The 20,465-nt window shown below is 34.3% G+C and overlaps 1 protein-coding gene and 2 long non-coding RNA genes across 3 annotated transcripts; all 3 read right to left on the bottom strand.

The window, feature by feature from the left end:
* Positions 1-4,499, bottom strand: LOC130645033 (uncharacterized). Its single transcript, XR_008982674.1, has 2 exons — positions 4,222-4,499; positions 1-156 (listed from the first exon to the last, which is right to left on the bottom strand). It is a non-coding gene; the product is annotated as an uncharacterized LOC130645033 (long non-coding RNA).
* A 3,471-nt stretch (positions 4,500-7,970) lies between these two features.
* On the bottom strand, positions 7,971-8,949 carry LOC130646013 (uncharacterized). Its single transcript, XM_057452145.1, has 3 exons — positions 8,822-8,949; positions 8,653-8,729; positions 7,971-8,593 (listed from the first exon to the last, which is right to left on the bottom strand). The coding sequence occupies exons 1-3, from the start codon at positions 8,947-8,949 to the stop codon at positions 7,971-7,973; spliced, it is 828 nt and encodes a 275-aa protein (XP_057308128.1).
* Positions 8,950-18,243: 9,294 nt separating this feature from the next.
* Positions 18,244-20,256, bottom strand: LOC130645032 (uncharacterized). The gene is made up of 2 exons (XR_008982673.1): positions 19,861-20,256; positions 18,244-18,399 (listed from the first exon to the last, which is right to left on the bottom strand). It is a non-coding gene; the product is annotated as an uncharacterized LOC130645032 (long non-coding RNA).
* Positions 20,257-20,465: the final 209 nt, after the last annotated feature.

Below are 20,465 nucleotides of genomic sequence, written 5' to 3'. Positions count from 1 at the left end.
TACAGAAACAAAAACAATTTATTAACTTTATCAAGATTTACAAAACAGCTTCAAGTTTTTCACAGAAAAACAATAACAACGCGGTGTGAGATTTCGCTTTCTTCTTTTTATCTCACGTATTGAAAGATAACATCTCTCGCTCTCATTGTACGCAATCTAAAAAGAAACAGAAAACATTTTTATATAGTATATTATTGCGAAGCAATTGAGCTTTGCGAGCGAAGCAAAATTGTGGAGCACGTTTGCTACACGCGAGGTATACCAACAGATTTATTACGAATCTCAAAATTTCGATAGAAAAAAAATCATATAAAATCAGCGTAAAGAAATAGGACTGATATTTTTGCACATAAAGCTAGGGTATTTTTTTTCTAATAAAAAAAATAAGTTTGGACCGAGGGGTTCAAGTATAAGTTTAGTAAAAAATGCAAGAAGTACGGCTCGTACCCCCCCCACCCCCGGATTTTGACCCCCCCCCCCGTCTTTTGGTCCGGATTATACGTCTGCCGAACTTGAATACACAAAGAGGAATATGCCGTGAACAAGAAACGGTAGTCGGCATTTTAGACATGTATATTTTACAGACCCAAAATATGCCTTATTTCTTTGTATTATAGCTAATTGTATAAATAATTAATTAATTATTTTGCAATTTTGCTTTTAATACTATTATAGTTGTATTTTAATGAAACATAATAGTATTAAAACGCTTTTCTTTTTTTGAAAAAATTTATTGCTAGTCCTGTGTCTAATCGACTTTACTTGTGTATTTTAAGCTTTTTTGTTGCTGTGCTTTTTCTGGAGATTTTAGTTGGATTGGAAAGCTCCTGTTTAAGGTACCCTTTCCTAAAGAAATATTGAAGTAATTTGTACAATTATAACGCGCCCAGCTGTGTTTTATTTTATTGTTTCTAAGAAGATGTAAGAATACAATATTATCAATTTTAATTGGTTTTATCCAAATCAAGGTAAGGCTTAATCACACGAAAGGTAGCTAGAGCTCAGTTTTGTATAAAAGAATTGAAAGTAATTTGTAGAATACATATGGAGAAGCTGTATTACTACCTAACTGATAGCCAGATATAGGAAAACCTGTAGCTAGGGCGCAGACAAAACAAATAACTCTGGGTGCTAGAGTGAGCTGACCAACCGTTTTTTATTACAGTTTTTTATTTATTATATAAGTAACCTGTTACAGTAATTAAAAAGAATATCCACTTTTGCTATCAAACCAACAGCAAGGTATTTGTCAATAGAAATTATTTGTCCGTACACCCTCTCTGAGAACAAGGTTTAAAACGACATTAAAACATTAAAACTGTCATTAAACAGAACTTCAAGGATGCTCAAGCCGAACACGTCCTCTAAACGGCATGGGGAATGTTCGAAACTGCTTGTAACTTTAGAACAAGGGTGCTGAGCCGTATAACGTGCAGGCGTTTAGTAGTAAAGTTCTTAAAACAACTGTTTTTGATGGTTTTTGATAAAATTTACTTGATAAATAACTTTTAAACTTTATCAACTCCTTTCTCTTAAAACATCTTTTTCCAACTATCGTCCACAAGGTATGTTACAAGGAATTGAATTTTGGAAATGTTCCAGGCAAGTTCGGGAAAGTGCGTGCGGTTTTGGAAGACAACCACTAATTTAATTGGAAAAGTTGCCCGAACTCGCCCTTATATATGTGGCCATTTGCAGCTTATTGACACCCTCTTCAGTTCCAAATCACAGTTTCTTGTCCACTGCCAACGTGTGTTTGAGAACAACCCACATAAAAAAGTTCATTATTTTTTAAATTATTTGTGTAAAAATTACTATTTCATTCACGATAAACCATTTGTCAGTCATTTTATTCATCCAACAAAGAATCCTATCCAAGATGCTTTTCTATTAATGCTGAATTTAATAATTGGCATGATTCAGCATAGTTTTTAAAAGGGTCTGATTGCAAAATATGATTGCCAAAGTTCAGCACTTGTAATATTTGTGTATTTGTGTATTCAGCTTCTAAAACACACACAAGAGACATTATAATTTCCTCTGGGTGATTACATTAATGTTGGTTGAAAAAAAACTGATTGATGAGAAGCATATGTTTTTGAATGGGTCTAGGACAATAAACTTATTTAATTTCCCTTGGCCTTGCATCAATCAAATTCTGAAAAAGTTCTTCTAAAATGATTTTGTCAGATTTGGAAACTGTTGGTATGGTTGGAACTTTGCATATAAAAATAGTAAAGTTGCCAAATTGTTTAGATTTTTTTCTTTTATACTTAATTATTTATGAGATGCAAAACAGTGCTTTCAATTCCATTGACTTGGCCATCCAAGGCACTGGAACCTTCACTATCTGAAAATGTTTTCTTTTTCTTTTAGATTGTGTACAATGGGAGTGAGTTATGTAATCTTCTAATGCGTGTGGTGAAAAGAAGGCGAAACCGTTATTGTTTTTCTGCCCAAATTTGAAGCTATTCAATAAAATCTTGAGAAAGTTAAAAAACTGTTTTGATTTGTTTGTTTTTGTTTTAATTGTTTCCCGTAAGTTTTTGAAATTCGTTCCAGCAGATTCTGTGGCTTCTACTGCCGGTATTTTTACGTGAAAAAAAGACTGTTTTGTTGTAAGGTCATTCGCAAAAAAAAAACTGTTTTTGCACAACGAATTGTTCTGCAGAGCGTTCATTTTCCTCGCTCGTCCCCATGGTTCTTCTATATGATATTCAATTTTGATGTATTACGGAAGATGTTAGCTCCAAAGAAACAAGAAGCGCTAGGGACAAAGTATTGGATAGTTTAATTTTGCTTGCAACTTGCGAAATGCTTCGCAACCTTTTTTTTAATTTCTAGTATTATATATATAGTAAAGTCTCTAAATACATTAAAATCCAGTGACTTTGAGGGACGACATTTAGAGCTAAATTTCTAAACTACAAATATATATAATTTTTTGGGACAGAGTGCTCAAAAAGTGTTTACTAGATACAATATGCTTGATATAATTAATAAAGTCATGCAACTCTGTTTACTTTGAGGGTTATCTTCTTTTGGGGATTGGTAGTTCAGTCTGTAGAGTGTTCCCTTCATATTCATATGGGTCCAATCCCACATAACAGTTGTTGCTTTTTGAACAGAAATTTAAAAGGTTTCTGTAGTTTAAATGGAAGCTTTATAACACTCTAGAACTGTCTATGTTGTCCCTCTTGGAAAAAAAATTGACAGGGTAAATTTATTGGAATTAATGAGGCTAACCACATAAAATATAGATCACTACTTTTTGTAGCCAAGACAACAGAGTTGAAAGCACTGTTTTTTATTTGGAAAGTGCGAATTGTATTTCAAATCTGCCCAAGCTTGCCCTCATACTTTTGGCTTTTTTGGCCAGTTGACACGCATACACATCTACCATACTGAACACAAAAGTTACGAAATACACGAAATTTGATTAAGGTCTATTATGTGGTTTCACATTCTTAAAGGGTCATTCAAGAGTAGTTTTTACGTATCATAACTTAGCTACACCACATTATTGTAAGCTCATGAAACACAATACCAAAACATAGGGTTGTAAAGAAAATGGTGAAATATTTTTATATATGTCCAAACTTAATCTCCCAAAAACAATATTTACATTAACGGTCGCCACCATTATCGAACAAAAGTCCAATCGGTCATTCGTGACTTCACACGTCGTACATAGCTCACTTGAAAAATTTATTGCGAGGTTTGAGTGTTGAAGAATTTAACAACATGCGAAAGTAGGTAAACAAAGTAAAACTTCCAGGTTAAGGTACCGTTTGATAAAACAGTTCAGATTTAGAACATACATCAGTAAAAAGACCCTTAGCAACATCACAAAAGTTTTTAACCACAAATAACCAAATATATACCTTAAAGAATGAAAAGATATATTTTCCCCTGTTAGTTTTGGATTGGTGACTTAATTTACTTCCACGATGCAACAAAACAAAGAAGCAACTTGAGTTTTAGGAAATATTTAAAAATTGTATAATAAAATTTAAAAAGAAAGAGTCTTATACTTATGGATTGAATTTTCTTCTTCTGACTGTAGCTAGCTAGAGGTAGCTAGCTAATGATTCCATTGAAGGATGACAGCAAAAAAAATTTTTATGGTGGCCACAGGCACCACAAAGTAATTTAGTTAGCTAGCTAGCTACATCAAACCAAGGAAAAAACGTAAAAATAACTTTCAAATCATCCATATACCTTCGCAACTCACTTTTCTTCTGCTGTATGAAAAGGATACCACAAACATGCCAATTCAAGCTGATAATTTGGTACTTTAAAATCTTCTTTTTAATGAAGCCATAAATATATCACGTTTTTGCGCATTATAAATGTTCAAATAATATAGTGTGCCTTCAAAGAAAAGGTACAAGCTTTCCAACTCGAAATATTAAAGAGAAATAGCATGCCAGCTAAGCCAATTATTATCAGGACTTGGTATAAACTATGTATTTGTGTTAGGTCTGTAAAATACACGATAATTCAAATTAGCCGATAGCCGTTTTCCGATTGCTTGAGTGTACTTCCCGGTCTTTCGCTTCCGGCAAACGGAAAATCGGGAAATAACGGGGGGGGGGGGGGGGGGGTACGAAAGACGGGGGGTAGGGGGGTACAAAGCCTATTTACTGGCATTTTAAGCTAACTTTTATTATAGCTGCTCGGTCCAAACTTATTTGTTCTAGTAGACAAAAAAATAACCTACCTTTTCGTGAAAAATATCAGTCATATTTCCTTACGCTGATTTTATATAATTTTTTTTCTATCCAAATTTTGAGAATCTCAATAATTTTCTTGGTATACTTCGCGTAGCAAACGTGCTCCACAATTTCGCTTCGCTCGCTTCGCTCGCGAAGCTCAATTGCTTCGCAATAATATTAGTAAATTTTATAGTTGAAAGTAAAAGCTAATGTATAGCAGCTAGCTTGAGCTACTAAAGCTGCATAGCCATAATGCATATAAACTTTTATTTTTAATAGATTGTTTCCATTTCCAACTGAGAAGAAGGATTGATGATAATCGTATGGATGCAGTAAAAAGGAACAAGTTGTGGTCTCTAGGAAAGTCTTCTAGAGTATGTTCCAAACACTTTGTTTCACAAAGACCTACTGATAGTCACCCATTTCCATCATTGCATATGGGTTACAATTGTAAGCAAAAAGCTGAGACAGTTATGCGTCAGATAAAATCTTCACATAAAATGGAATCCCCTTTACAAGTTGCTGTTTCCACATTAAAAAATGCAAAGGAGAAATACGTTACAGAGTTACAGATTGCATCACTAATAGAATTCACCAAGAAGGAAGCACATTTAATAAATTCTGTTCATAGTCTTCCAATTATTTCACATAGTTATTTCTACCTGTTCAAAATGTTCCTGTTTTTGAGTAGTTATTTACCATTTTTCTGTATTTTTGCAAAATGTCGCACTGTTGAAAATGCCCCGTCACAACATAAACAGGAAAAGTTACTGTTGCAGCTGACTATTAAAGCTCTTCTTAACAAAGTCAACATTCTCAACAGGCTTAATAAACAGCTGGAAGAAAAAGTAAAAAACTGTACATGCAAGAAACCTGTTAATGAGCTGCTATTAAATTCTGATGAAGATGTTATGTTTTATACTGGAATTACTTCCAGAATATTATTCGATAAACTATGTTCGTATATTACACCATATGTCAAACGTAAATGGAGAACAGCAAGTGTATTGAAATCATTTGTTTACTTTCCTGATTATGGACATATTGCTGCTACAAGACCTCCAAGATTCAGAGATGTTCAAAATCTTCATTCAATAGCTGATGGTACTGAAATATTCATTCAGACCCCCAAAAATCATATAGCACAACGGCAAACCTGGTCTAGTTACAAGCACCATAACACTGCTAAAATATTGGTTGTAGTTTTACCTAATTCTCATATAGCATTTATATCCAAAGCATATAGTGGTTGCATTTCTGACAAAGAATTAACAATACAATCTGGATACTTAGACTTTGTTGAACCATATACAGATGTAATGGTTGATAAAGGATTCAATATTGCTGATGAATGTGCAGCTCGCTGTATCAATATAATTGTTCCACCAGGTAAAAGAGGTCAGAGCCAAATGTCACAAGCAGATGTTAGAAAAACCACTAAAATTGCAAAGTTGCGAATTCTGGTTGAACAAGTTATTTCTCGTTTGAAAAAGTTTCACCTCATTGCAAAAGAAGTTCCTATAACTCTTTTATGTCACTTAGATGACATCATTATAATTTGTGCAGCCTTATGTAACCTCAAAAAGCCGATATATGGAAAGTAAATATATATAATAAATAACCTAGCTATATAACGTATATATATACACATTGTTTTAGAATTTATTTACAATTTGGACAAAACCACTCTTCATCTTTAGGTGGAACATTCTCTGATTTTATTTGAACACAGAAAAAGTGATACCATAGTGGACATTTATCACAACCAATACTGTTTTCGTCAAATGATTTAGGTGCATATGGGAGTTCTTTTTTGCACAATCCACAGTAATATTTATTTTCCACTTTAGGTGCCTTGCTGGTGATTTTGTTGTCACAGTTATCTTTGTTCTTTCTTTTCTTTGTGCACTGCTCATCTGTTACATTTACAATTTTTGTTGGTAATAGTTTAGTGACATTCTTTTTAATCGTTTTTTTGTTGTTTACATTTATGACACTTGTATTAGTTGATATTGTTTCTTTTGCTGCAATAACAAAATCCACTGGTGATGTTAACATTGTATTAGTTTTTACTTTTGAATTAGGAGGTTCTACTTTTATTTTATTGCAATCCACTGTTATTTTATTGTTAACATGCGTTTGAAATGTAGGCTCTGATTTTTTCATTTTTCTTTTTGGAGTTTCTCCAATAATTAAGTTAGATGTTGAAGATGCTATAGGAATGATATTTACATTATTTATGGAAGTGGTGTACTCATTTTTCTTTTGGTTTTCGTCATCTTCACTATTTTTCGAAGTAGAACATATAGTTGAACCTTTATTGATAATATTTTTATGTAATAATTCAGGTGCTATGTAGTGCGTCCAGAAAAAATCTAGTTTTTCTAATAAAGCAGTCCAAAAGTCTTCAACAAATGGAATTCTCTCTTGAAAATATCCATGGTGGGTATAAACAAAAAAGTCACAGTAGCTCCGGCCTGTTATACCCATTTGCCCTTCAATTTGAAAATAGTAACTGGTGTTCTTTTTTAATGTCACCCTAGCTCCTAATTCGTCTGTAACTTCATGTAAATAAGAGAGATTATTGCTAGTGGGAATTTGATCTTTGATTGAAAACGGGCATTTTATTTCTACTAACCCTGCTCCACAGCATTCACATTCTACAAGCAAATCAGGAGATGCACCTATATAAGGATATTGCTTCAATACAACAAGACCAGAGTCTTGTGTTTTAAATTTTTTATGTTTTTTTTTATTTAAAAGTCGATATTTTCTTTTTGCATGTGGCTCTAAAGATGTTCCATGTTTTAATGCATGTGTTGTAGGATTGTCTTTATACCCCATGAGGTCCGAAATTAAAGCATCAGCGGAAACTGTTTTTTTTGTTGATTGAAGTGTGGTAGTTTTTGTAAATACTCTGTGGAAATTCGATGCAGTGATTCGACCCTTTCTATGACTGTGCCATTCTGAACTTTGATTTTGATTTTTTGTTGCCTCATTGAGATATCTAATATGTTCATCAGTATAAACAAGGCTTTTTTTGAATGAAGTAATATTTTGGTCGCTGTCTATTTTCCTATTTTCTAAAAACGTTTCTGCTTCGGCGGGTAAAGTTAACAAAGTTGTTTTGTTTGAGTTCATTTTCTCTGCCTCTCTAGATATGCTAATGCCTTCCATACATTCCCACAAGGTACTGTCCTTAATGTCGTCTTTAATAACTGCGAATAGTTCTGTTCTGATGTTATCTTTATTTTAAAGCTTTTTTAGACGACTGGGATCAGATGGTGAAAATAACTTAAACTTTGCTTTAGTTTCGATAATTTTTTGACTAGCCTCGTGATCTTTCATGTAGTGTGGTTTATCGAAATGTATTTCACTAATCTCTTCAGCTTTTGTATTTACTTTCGTTCCTGAAGGGACGTTCCATGTACATAATGTACTGGTCTTGCTAGGATTAGTCATGCCCGCTCTTACTGCGTATTCAATGCGGAAACACATAGCTGTTATATGATTGCATGCACCATAAAGCCCAGCGGTACACGAGCAATAAGCACTTATGATTTGTCCACCAGGTCGACTTGGAGTATCTTTTACAATTATTGCCCAAACAAAGTAGGGTTTGTTGTTGACTCTTTGCGAAGGAACTACGCGACATTTCAACATACAATATTTGGAGTCTTCGCTTATTGTATTTATAAATATCTCACGAACAAACTGACATGCGAAATATGTGAACGATTTCCCTTGCTTGTAATCACTTTGCATACGCCTTAAAAAATCAGGCTGTTTCAAGCCGATGTAGTTTGCTATGTCAAGATAATTTAACGAAGGCCACGAGTTAATGCCACTTTTACTGTGCTCTCCAATCCACCCGTCTTTTAAAACAAGGGGGTCGTCAAATACGGTATCTTTCAACGTCAGTTTACTACGATACTCCTCCAAAACGTCTCTCTCTCTCTCTGTTCAAGTTCAGGGTCAACATCAATGTTATCACACCAAGCTGCATAAGCTCTGAAATCGTTTAAAATACGCTGATAAGAAAGTGAAAGAAAATGTTTTACTGAGTTTGTAAATAGACGAAAAAATACCTGGCAGAAAATTACCTGGCAGTTAGTTCTTCAAAGGATCCATCAGTGATTTTGTTTCTTACATGTAGAAAAGATTTTAAGGCGTTTGTACTCCACAGTTTAAATTTATCTAGGGACATATCCAAATTTATATCATCAGTCATGTCGCAAGTGTTTATAGCTAACACGTGAATTCTCAAAAGAGTCACACGTGAAGTTTGTTTTGAAAATTTTCATTTCGCTCTTCGGCATAATTCACCAAATTAAACAAGCACAGTGCAGTTTGGTTAGAATTATTTTCCCCTATAGGTTCCCCACCCTGGCAAGAGTTCATGTGAGATCGGCCCGGCCCCCCGAATATCCTACTTCCAAGCATGGTATTTAACCGTATATCATAAAACACCACCATAGGGAGGGTGTGGTGGGCACATGAACTCTTGCCAGGGTGGGGAACCTATAGGGGAAAATAATTCTAATCAAACTGCACTATGCTTGTTTAATTTGGTGAATTATTTTCCCCACTCGGTTCCGGCACCCTGGCAAGAATCCATATGAGACTTCAAAGCTAGGTTAAATACCAGTAAAGGGTATATTAAAACAACAATATACAAGACTCACTAAATGGTGAAATCATAACACAAAATATATGTACACCACAAAAAATTAAACCACCACTCTATATCATACACATAAATAAAGTTTAATCAAATGTTGGATTCCATCAAAATATACTGTCCAAAATTGGTCGTAACAGGCTTATTGTAAAACCTTGCAAAAGTGCTACCATTGGACCAACCCGCCGCTTTTCCAATATCTAAAAGAGACAAACCAGTTTGTTTTGATTTTGATGTAGAAGCAGCACGAGTTGAGTGTGCCTTAAAAACATTTGTGTCCAGCCCTGCAGCTTGCAACATTTTACAGGTCCACCTAGCAATAGTTGCAGATGTTACAGCTTTGTGGGGTGAAACATAACTTATGAAAAGCCTTTTCTCATTGTTACGTAGACTATTAGTTCTAGCAAGGTATTCTGTAAGGTTTTGCACAACACAGACTTTCCTGTTAGTGGGATATGCAAAAAATTCCAATGGTTTCTGGTGATTTTTCGGTCTACTTTGTTTAAGTAAACTGTGAATAAAGAAGACACATTTTTCATTTTCCTGATGCAAACTATCTAAAGATAAAACACTGAGTGTCTTTGATCGTTGACCACTAAGAACACACATCAAGACAGCTAAAAGTTGCGTTAATAATTGTAAAGATAACTCTTCTGGTGGTGGCAAAGAGTCAAGGTACCTCAACACGACATCCACATCAAAAGTGATTGTATATCGAGGAAGAGTTGGTCGTTCCTTGAAAATGCCACGCAATAAACGTTTGATTATAGGTTGGTTGCCAAACGTTATCCCATGGTCAGGTTTGAGTACAGATGATAGAGCAGATCTGGCTGTATTCAAAGCAGAGTATTCTAACTTGGTGGAGTAAAATAACTCAGCTATAAATTCTGCACCTGCAACTGTAGGAGCTGAGGTTGGATCAAGGTTTTTGGTGCTGCAATATTCAAGCCATTTCTTGATATAAGGTGCATATTGCTTCCTTGTTCCAGAAGTCCATGATTTAATAAGCAAAGACTTTACCTTGTCAGAAACATCAAATTGCACAATCAGGTTCGAATCAACACTGCAAGAAGCTCCAGGCTCTTGTGTAGTGGATGAAGTAACGACGGTTGATTTGGAAGAAATAGCTGCTCCCTAGAAGGTAAAATTACATAAGGATTTTTAACAGCAACCTGGAGAAGTAATGGATACCATAATTGGTTTGGCCAATTTGGCACAACAATCAAGCCTTCAATTTTGTCCTGAATTGCTTTTTGAACAACTGCACCTACACAGGCGAAAGGCGGAAAGCAATAGACTTTTTGACCATGCCAATTAATAGTGAAAGCATTTACATGTGTAGTACAAGGGTCTGGTCTATATGAAACAAATGTAGCCAGTTGAGTATTGATTCTACTGGCAAATAAATCAATATCAGGGAAAAATTGAAAGTGTGAAACAATGTCCAGAAAGATCTTTTCACTCAATTTCCATTCTGTTTTAATTTCATGCTTCCTAGATTCTGCATCAGCTTCTACATTAAGAAGCCCTGGAATGTGTGAGATAGTAAGCCAGTTGTCATGTCTAATGGCCCAATCCCAAATATGCTTGACAGCAATGTCACAAGGGATAGAACGACAACTACCCATGTTGGTTATGCAATGTACAGCTGTTGTATTATCACACAATACTTTGATGTGGGTGTTGAAAACTGAGTCACATAATGACCTCAGTCCAAAAAGAATAGCTTTCAGCTCTAATACATTTATATGCTGCTCAGACTCAACTTCTGAGAATAAGCCACCAGTTTGTGAGTTAGAACATACTGCACACCACCCAAGCTTAGAAGCATCAGTGGAAATAGTCATAGTGGGTTTACCAAATGAGATAGGACTGTATGATGAGGTAATATTGTCACACCACCACTGTATATCTGCTATTGCATTAGCAGACAAAGTAGTGTATGAATCAAAATTGCCATAGTTGTTTCTTAATGAGTCTATCTTCAGACGTTCTAAATCTCTATAATGAAGTTTTCCAAATAACACAGCATGAAAGCTAGAGCTGAAGATACCAAGAAGTTGGGCAATTTTCCTTAGACTAACTTTGTGAGTAGCAGACAGAAGTTTTTGACAATATTCCTTGGTTCTTTTCTTTTTTGAGTCAGTTAAATACACTCTCATATTAACTGAATCGATGATTGAACCGAGGTATTCTAAGGTTTGAGTGGGGAGAAAATGTGATTTATCAGGATGTACAGAAAATCCTAATTCTCCTAATAAAGATACAATACTCTTTATGTTTACAAAGCAGCCGTTGTCAGATTTGTGCATGGTAATAAGGTCATCAATATAACCTGAAACCAAGCACTGGGATGATCTTAAGACAGCAAGAGGTGGTTTAAGAAGCTTCGTAAATTTTCGTGGTCCAGAACACAAACCGTTAGGGGGACAAGTGAACTGGTATAACACACCATCATAATAAAACTTTAAGAATTTTTGATATTCGTCATCTATATGAACAGAGTAGTAAGCATCTTTAATATCAATTTTTGCCATAAAGCAGTTTTTTGTAACTAATTTCAAAACTGAAGAAATTGTGTCCATTTTAAAATGTATATATGGCATATAACTATTAAGCTTTTTTAAATTCAAAATAAGTCTGAATGAACCACCAGGCTTTGGAGTGAGAAAAATAGGAGATATAAACTCTCCAGCTACATGATAACTTTGTTTGATTACTCCTTTTTTAAGTAACCTGGTGATCTCTGATTTGATAAATACGTTTTCACCAGCAGAGAAAGAACAGTTCATGCATTCAGCATTACCAGGTTCAGGTGGTTCCTCAAATTCTATTTTTAGACCAGAAACGGTTGACAACACCTCATGGTCTGATGTCAATTCTTTCCATGCAGGCAAACATCTAGAAATAGCACCTGCCTGAAAATTTTTAACATTTTCAGCTAACTTAGTTTTAAGGTTTGATATATACGTACATACAGTGAGGCCAGGAGTTATTTCCTGCTTCTGTTGAGGGCTTCCGATGACTTTGTTGTGGTTTCTGGGCCTTCTCTAAAAAATTCTGGTTATCTTTCCTGGATGCTGTCGTTGAGCTAGGGATTTTACTAAACCTTCCAACATAAGGATATGATTGATATTTCCTGCTATTGTTGTGGCTATATGTACTGGATGAGGACAAGGCAAGCTTTGAGGCTTCCTGGGCTTCTCTCATACCCTTTTGTAAATCATCCCTAAGCAGAAATTCATTGCATGGTCTACTCGACATAGATCTCGGTATTGAGGGTTCAAAGAGGTGCGAATTATTATTTAGGTCTGTATTGACTGACCCGAGTAATGTTATTGCATCAAGACAATTCATGACAACATCCTTGGAATTCAAGGGCTTTTTCCCTTCATCAGACTGTAAAACCTTTTCAACCACCTCTATAATGGCTGATGTTGCACTCAACAGTGTTTGCTGTGTGTTGTACAAATTTCTCTCATTACGTTTTTGAAATTCTGAAAAACTTTTGAGATTAAAAATGCATTTGTTCATCTTTGGCACAGCCATTTTAGTACAGTTTTCAGGCAGCAAGTGCCTTTTCCCTATCTTCTTTTTTACCTCTGGAATAAGACATTTTTCCAGGAAATGAGATGTAACTCTAGTGGCAACATTTTCTTTGATTTTTTCACCAAGGTCTAATGATTGTGGCATTTCATTATCCACTTGTAAGAGGATGTCTTCTGCAACATCCAAATCACGGTAGCGTTTGCCACCATGTTTATTTGGAGTAAATAAATCTGACATATTATCTCCAGGGATAGTGTTCTCAAGGGAATGCCTTGGTAAGTTATTTTCATCATTGTTGTCATTATCATGCTCAGAAGAAGTATCTCCTGGTATATTATCCTCGTCATCAACAAGACGGTATTTGTCAGCATGGACAGACAGGGAATCGTCAGATGGAGGCAGTGGTCTCCTCTTTTGTCCATGCAGTAAAGGAGAGAACTCTTTTCTTATTGCACTGAGTACATCTGCAATAATTGCTTGTCTCATATCGTTGTCTGTGCCTTCGACATTTGTTGTATTAGGAGAAGTAACTGTAGTATCATTTGCATTTGAATTTTCAGCCATGCTTTCAGCTGATACAGGGACTAAAAACTGTTAAAACTTTCAAAATACAATCAGTTGCAAATAAATGATGATATCAGAAATCTACAAAAAATAAACCATAGTAAACTGTGGTGCAGAAATCCAAGATAAAAGTCAATATAAAACTAATCTTATAGTCAGGTAACTGAGAGCATAAATAAATGGAAAACTATGCAATATTTAGGACAATTTCTAACCTACATAAAATCAAACTATAGAAAAAAATAAACAAAAAAAATCTTTACCGGACACAAAAAGTTTATTTCATTGGACAAATATCAATCAAATAATAAATAATTCTTACAAAATTTTTACACTACTTTAAGACGCCATATTTAACGCATTTCGAATTTTGATATCGAACACACGCATTCCAATGTAAAAATATTCAGGGGGTGTATACTTCTCAAAAGTAGTTGATTATAAACAAAAATTAAAACTAAAATATGCCAATACGTAAAAATTATTTATTTATTTCATATAAATTATCAAATAGTTTCAAATTTTAGATAAAAGTCATCAAAAAACTGTCTACGTATTTAAAAGAAAAAGGGACCCTCCCCCCCGTCCTAACTGTACATTACAAAAAAGGCGTAACTTAAGCTGAAAAAGTAGTCTTTCCGGGAATAGTTTGAAATGTGGATGAGTATCCACATGAGTATTAAACATGTCTCGCAAACTGCTATTAACGCCAAAGAACAAAAGTAAAAAGAATAGTGATAATTGTATAATTCATATCGAAATATACAGCAACATTTAAGAAACTTCACTGAAAACTGTTATACCGCCATTGCTTCAAAGTTTGCTAACCTACATCTCATCTAGTTCGCAGAGTTCGCGGATAGGAAAAAGAAAAAAATCGATAATAAATTCCATATGTCAAGATATCATTTATAACGTAACTAATGGGCGGCATCGTTGTACAAAACATGTGTTGTTATCCTTATGTACTAAACGTAAAACGGGTTCCAAAGATATAATAAAATGGTTTAATCGTTTTGGTCATGAGATATGGTACAATGAAGTCAACCACGTAGAAACGTCTCTGGCTAATCATGCAGTTGCGATGCAAACACTTGCATCGTATTGTCCAACATCACTTCAGCCATCACAATTTGTAACATTTGTTTGGGATAATAATGACATAAATCCCGAGTCACTGTCAGGTATTTCTATGCATGTTACAAACGGCATAATAATCCAGCTTCAAACAGGAACCAATCATGTGAGCAGCGTATTCCAATAATATATTACAGGGAAAGAAAAAGAACTTTCAAGCCTTTGCCATCATGCCACGTTACACAGGTACAAAAAGAGCCAAGCCGCTTCATCTGAGAAATATAAACCTTGATACAAGAACAAAAATCGATGGAGATCTTAGTATGTCAGAAGCTTATGACTTCCTTTGGGTATTACTACGGCAAAGTTGCAACTCCATACCCAATTGGACTGGTTTTAATTACTTGACATATCCTGATAATGAGGAAAACGTTCATACTGTTACTTACCTACCAGCGAAAAATATTACTTCTACAATCAAAGTGTAAAGCGGAGGCGCTTGTTCTTACAGAAACTGACGTCGTGCTGGATCAAGCTATCTACGCTAAAGCAACCGAAATTCTTATGAATCCCACTCATACGGATTTGAAAAGGTTTATTGTTTTGAGAATGGGCGGTTCCATACGTCGTGCACATTCCTGGCATTGATTGGAAAATGATTCCCAACGCAACCGGGTATGGTTGGATCCTTCAACATGGTATTTTGGAAATTGAATGGATGATTCGTCTTCCAGCACAAGAAGGAGTTCTGCAACTTATATCTTGCAACTGTGAAAAAACAAGAAAAAAACAAGAATTTGTATTTGCAAATCGCATAGTTTAAGCTGCACCGACTTGTGTCATAGCGTTGATTGTGATAATATTGACGTAAATTATAAAGAAAGTTCTGCTTGTTCTGATGAAGGATCCGATTCTTTCTAAATAAAATTAATTTTAGCCATGTAATTATTTCTTGTCTGTAGGTAGTAGTGCTTTAGGTTTTTGTACGGCGTAACATTGTTAAGACATGTGACATCATTAACTGAGCTTTACAGGGTGTTTGTTCGTTTTGTGTAGCGAATTACCATTCACTGTTTTTTTAACTTTTGCTCTCCAACACAAAATCCATCGTTTCGTTTACTTGAAGAATAAAATTGATGATTTTCATTTATTTTCCTATTGTGTGACGTCATCATTATAAATTAAAGTCTCAATAGGCCACAATAAATATAATTTTCAATGCCGGTAACTTTTTTCAACATCACACGTCCATAGTCGTCACGTTAAACAGAATTTCAAATTGTCCTAAAGTTTTCCAGTAAATCGATGGTCTTAGCTACCTGACTAAATTGTAGGGTTACGTTGTCTGGGTTATCCTCAAAAATTAAAACAAAGCCATTTATTAGTTGTAAGGTCGTTTGTTATATTTAAAACTTTAACGTTCTTAGGCCATCAGGTAAGTTCTTGTGGTGAATCGATTGAGTAATAAACGTATGTTAGGGAGTACTGCCCAGCTTAACTGGCCAAATTTTATTGCATTGAAACACAATGTGACTTGAAACAAATTAGGATGTTTTATTTATCTACAATTCTCTTTAGCTTTAGGGAATCATTCATGACAATACCTATAGTTATACTTGACGTGGAATAACCATTAGGCAATACTTATAGAAATAATATTATATAGATATACTTATTGACAGAACATTTTGTGATTTTAAAAAACCACAACAATTATCTGTAGCTGCAACTGTAACTTTCTTACAGGCCATATTTTTTGAAAAAATCAAGGCTTAGGGGTACTTATGAATTAGCATGCTTGCTCTTATAAAATGTGTTAAATATATAACATGAAAACCAGTATTCAGCCTATTACCACCAACTAAACATGCTCAGGATAGCCAAGTTATATTGTTATTTACAGATGTTTTAAAAAAAAAGATATCCAAACAAAGAATAAAGTGTATAATATATGTCAGCAACATTGGTTAAAGCTTTAACTAGCTAGTGGTAACAAATACTAGAGAGTGTAGCTAAATTATAAAATCCAAATCATTCAACCTTAGCTGGCTGAATACCAAAAAAAATGTAAAAAACCAGCAACTTTAATAAACTCAATATAAAATAAATGCCATTTTCTATTTCTTATACCAAAAGTTCACAATAAAGGTAAACAGACTATATGTGCATCACTTCGCTAAAAAATTAAAATTGTCTCTAAAGTAACCTCGTTTTAATGTTAGAATGTCTATTCTAGGCGGTGTATTTTGCAGAATGGAAATGGATATTAAAATAGGCTTGTAAAATAGGCAGGTATACTAGAGAAGCAGGAATAGCAGAGAAGTGGAAATTACTAGATAGACAGGTGTAGTAAAATATTCGGCACCCCCGAATTATTCGGCACCCCCTTGGGTTAGCTACGAAATAGATGATTTACTTACTTACTTCGTCAGCTTTTATTCAAAAGGACTGGCCTGTGTGTCCAAAAAAGGTGGGGAGCAGCTAGCTAGCTAGGTATAGTAAAGCAAAATATCATTCTTTCTGTGATCTATTTATTAATATCAAAATACTTGAGTGATCTATTTTATAATCAGAAAGATAAAACGGTTGAATGAGGATGATCCATTACATTAACAATTAAGTCCATGCTCAGAGAAAAGACTCATACTCATACTCTTACTGTCAAGCTACCATTATGGACTGTTCTATCTACCATTATGAATTATTTAATTCCGTACAAATAACCAAACAAATGTAACTCTAAAAACCATCAGCAGAAGGGTGTGCCGAATAATTCAGGGGTGCCGAATATTTCACTACAATAGCAGAGAAGTAGGAATAATATTAGTAAATATTATAGTTGAAAGTAATTATAGTAGAAATTAAAAAAAGGTTGCGAAGCATTACGCAACTTGCAAGCAAAATCGAAACTAGCCAATAGTTGACCCCAGTGCTTTTGTTTCTCTTTGATATAATACGACGAGGTGCTTACTCTTACTGCAACTGATATCTGGGAAATACACTAAAACTGAATATCATAGACGTAGAAAACCCTGGGGACGAGGTTGTAAAATAAACTTGCCGCGGAACAACAACTCGTTGTGCAAAAGTAGTGATTTTTTGGCAAAAATGCAATATATATATGCGGAATATTTCTTTTAAGAAGGTACGAGAAATTTAGATCGCGCGAAACTAAACATAAACGATAACTAAGAAATTTCGTAAAACCTCTTTTTTACAGAATTATAAAATTAAATATTGATAATAATCGCAATATTGACAGTGGTGGCCGACGTAAATCCAACATTGATGAAGCTTTTAGCGCTAAAAATCCATGTAAAGTTATACTTTTATAAAGTTAAAACCCTTATTTTGAAAGAAATGCAATACATCGAGTTGTACAATCCGTAGTGTGCGAAAATGTCACGAATGCGCATCGTAAGGTGTGTACCTTACGATGCGCATTCGTGACATTTTCTTTCAACCGGAAAATAATACTCGAAACGCAGATAATAATAGAGACTTTCGGAGACAAGAAGGCGAACGAAGCAGCATGGGTTTTTTTTCACTTAAAAATAACGGCACTAGTTATGAAAACCGATTTCTTGAAGCCAATGAATCTGCTGCAATAAATTTTGTAAACTCACGGGAAACAATAAACAAAAACAAACAATCTACAGAAACGAAAACAAATTATTAACTTTATCAAGATTTATAAAACAGCTTCAAGTTTTTGACAGAAAAACAATAACAACGCGGGATGAGGTTTCGCTTTCTTCTTTTTATCTCACGTATTGAAAGATAACATCTCTCGCTCTCATTATACGCAATCTAAAAAGAAACAGAAAACATTTTTATATAGTATATTATATTATATATATAGTAAAGTCTTTTAATACATTAAAATCCAGTGCCTTTGAGAGACGATATTTAGAGCTAAATTTCTAAACTACAAATATATATCTTTTTTGGGGACAGAGTGCTCAAAAATTATTTACTAAATACAATATGATTGATACATGCTTGATAGAATTAATAAAGTCATGCAACTCTGTTTACTTTGAGGGTTGTCTTCTTTTGGGGATTGGTAGTTCAGTCGGTAGAGTGTTCACTTCATATTCATATGGGTTCAATCCCACATAACAGCTGTTTCTTATTGAACAGAAATTTAAAGGGTTTTTGTAGCTCAAATGGAAGCTTTTTAGCACTCTAGAACCGTCATGTTGTCCCTCCTGGAACAATTGACAGGGTAAATTTATTGCAATTAATGAGGCTAACCACATAAAATATAGATCACTACTTTTTGTGGCCAAGACAACAGAATTGAAGGCACTGTTTTCCATTTGGAAAGTAAAAATTGTACTTAACAATTTGCTCAAGGTTGCCCTCATACTTATGGCTTTTTTGGCCAGTTGACACGCATACTAATCTACCATACTGAACACAAAATTACGAAAAACACAAAATTTGATTAAGGTGTATTATTTGGTTTCACATTCGTAAAGGGTCATTCAAGAGTAGTTTTTACATATTATAACTTAGCAATACCACATTATTGTAAGCTCGTGAAACACAATGCAAAAACATAGGGTCGCAAAGAAAAAAATGAAAATGATGAAGCCCTAAATTTTTTTTTATCTTTTTTAAATATTTTATATATGTCCAAACTTAATCTCACAAAAACAATAATTACATTAGCGGTTGCCACCATTATCGAACAAAAGTCCAATTGGTCATTTGTGACTTCACACGTCGTACATAAGCTAACTTCTTGAAAAATTTATTGCTATAGGTTTGAGTGTTGAAGAATTTAACAACATGCGAAAGTGGGTAAACAAAGTAGAATTTCCAGGTAAAGGCACCATTTGATAAAATAGTTCAGATTTAGAACATATATCAGTAAAAAGACCCTAGTAGCAAAAGTACAAAAGTTTTTAACCACAAATGAGCAAATACCTTAAAGAATAAAGAGATATTTTCCCGTTAGTTTTGGATTGGTCACTTAAATTTATTTCCACGATGCAACAAAAAAAAGAAGCAACTTGAGTTTTAGGAAATATTTAAAAATCTAAAAATTTAAATAAAAGAGTTTTGTTAATCATTATGAATTGAATTTTCTTCTTCTGACTGTAGCTAGAGGTAGCTATCTAGCTAGCTAGCTAATGATTCGATTGAAGGATGACAGCAAAAATAATTTTCCATGGTGGCCATAGGCACCAAAAAATAATTTAGTTAGCTAGCTACATTAAACCAAGGAAAAAAACGTAAATACAACTTTCAAATCATCCATACCTTCGCAACTCCCTTTTCTTCTGCTGTATGAAAAGGATACCACAAACATGCCAATTCAAGCTGATAATTTGGTACTTTAAAATCTTCTTTTTAATGAAGCCATAAATATAACACGTTTTTGCGCATTATAAACGTTCAAATTATAATATAATGTGCCTTTAAAAGGTATATACAAGCTTTCCAAGTCCAAATTTAAGAGAAATAGCATACCAGCGAAGCCAATTATTGTCAGGACTTGGTATAAACTATGTATTTGTGTTAGATCTGTAAAATACACGACAATTCAAATTAGCCGATAGCCGTTTTCTGATTGCTTAAGCACACCGTTACAGTCACAGTTTCGTATCTCAAGATTTGTCCCATATATGGTGAAATTGTGTCCATATAAGGCAAATGTTTTCGTCTAGGAAAAAATAATGGCGCGACAGCTGCAGCAGAATGTAAAGGCAGTTCTGGCTCGGATTTTAAATGTTCTTGCTGAAAAAACTGAATATTATGGGAGTCACAAGGAATGCTAACTATATACAACAGGATGTATGTATAGTTACCTTTACTTTTTACCTTTTTTGGTAGCTAAACATTTTTTGTTGAGGTAATTACAACAC

Source organism: Hydractinia symbiolongicarpus, chromosome 5, assembly GCF_029227915.1.
Source record: "Hydractinia symbiolongicarpus strain clone_291-10 chromosome 5, HSymV2.1, whole genome shotgun sequence".
Taxonomy (NCBI): Eukaryota; Metazoa; Cnidaria; class Hydrozoa; order Anthoathecata; family Hydractiniidae; genus Hydractinia; species Hydractinia symbiolongicarpus.
Note: the sequence above shows the minus strand (reverse complement) of the source record. Positions and strands in the feature narration are given on the sequence as shown.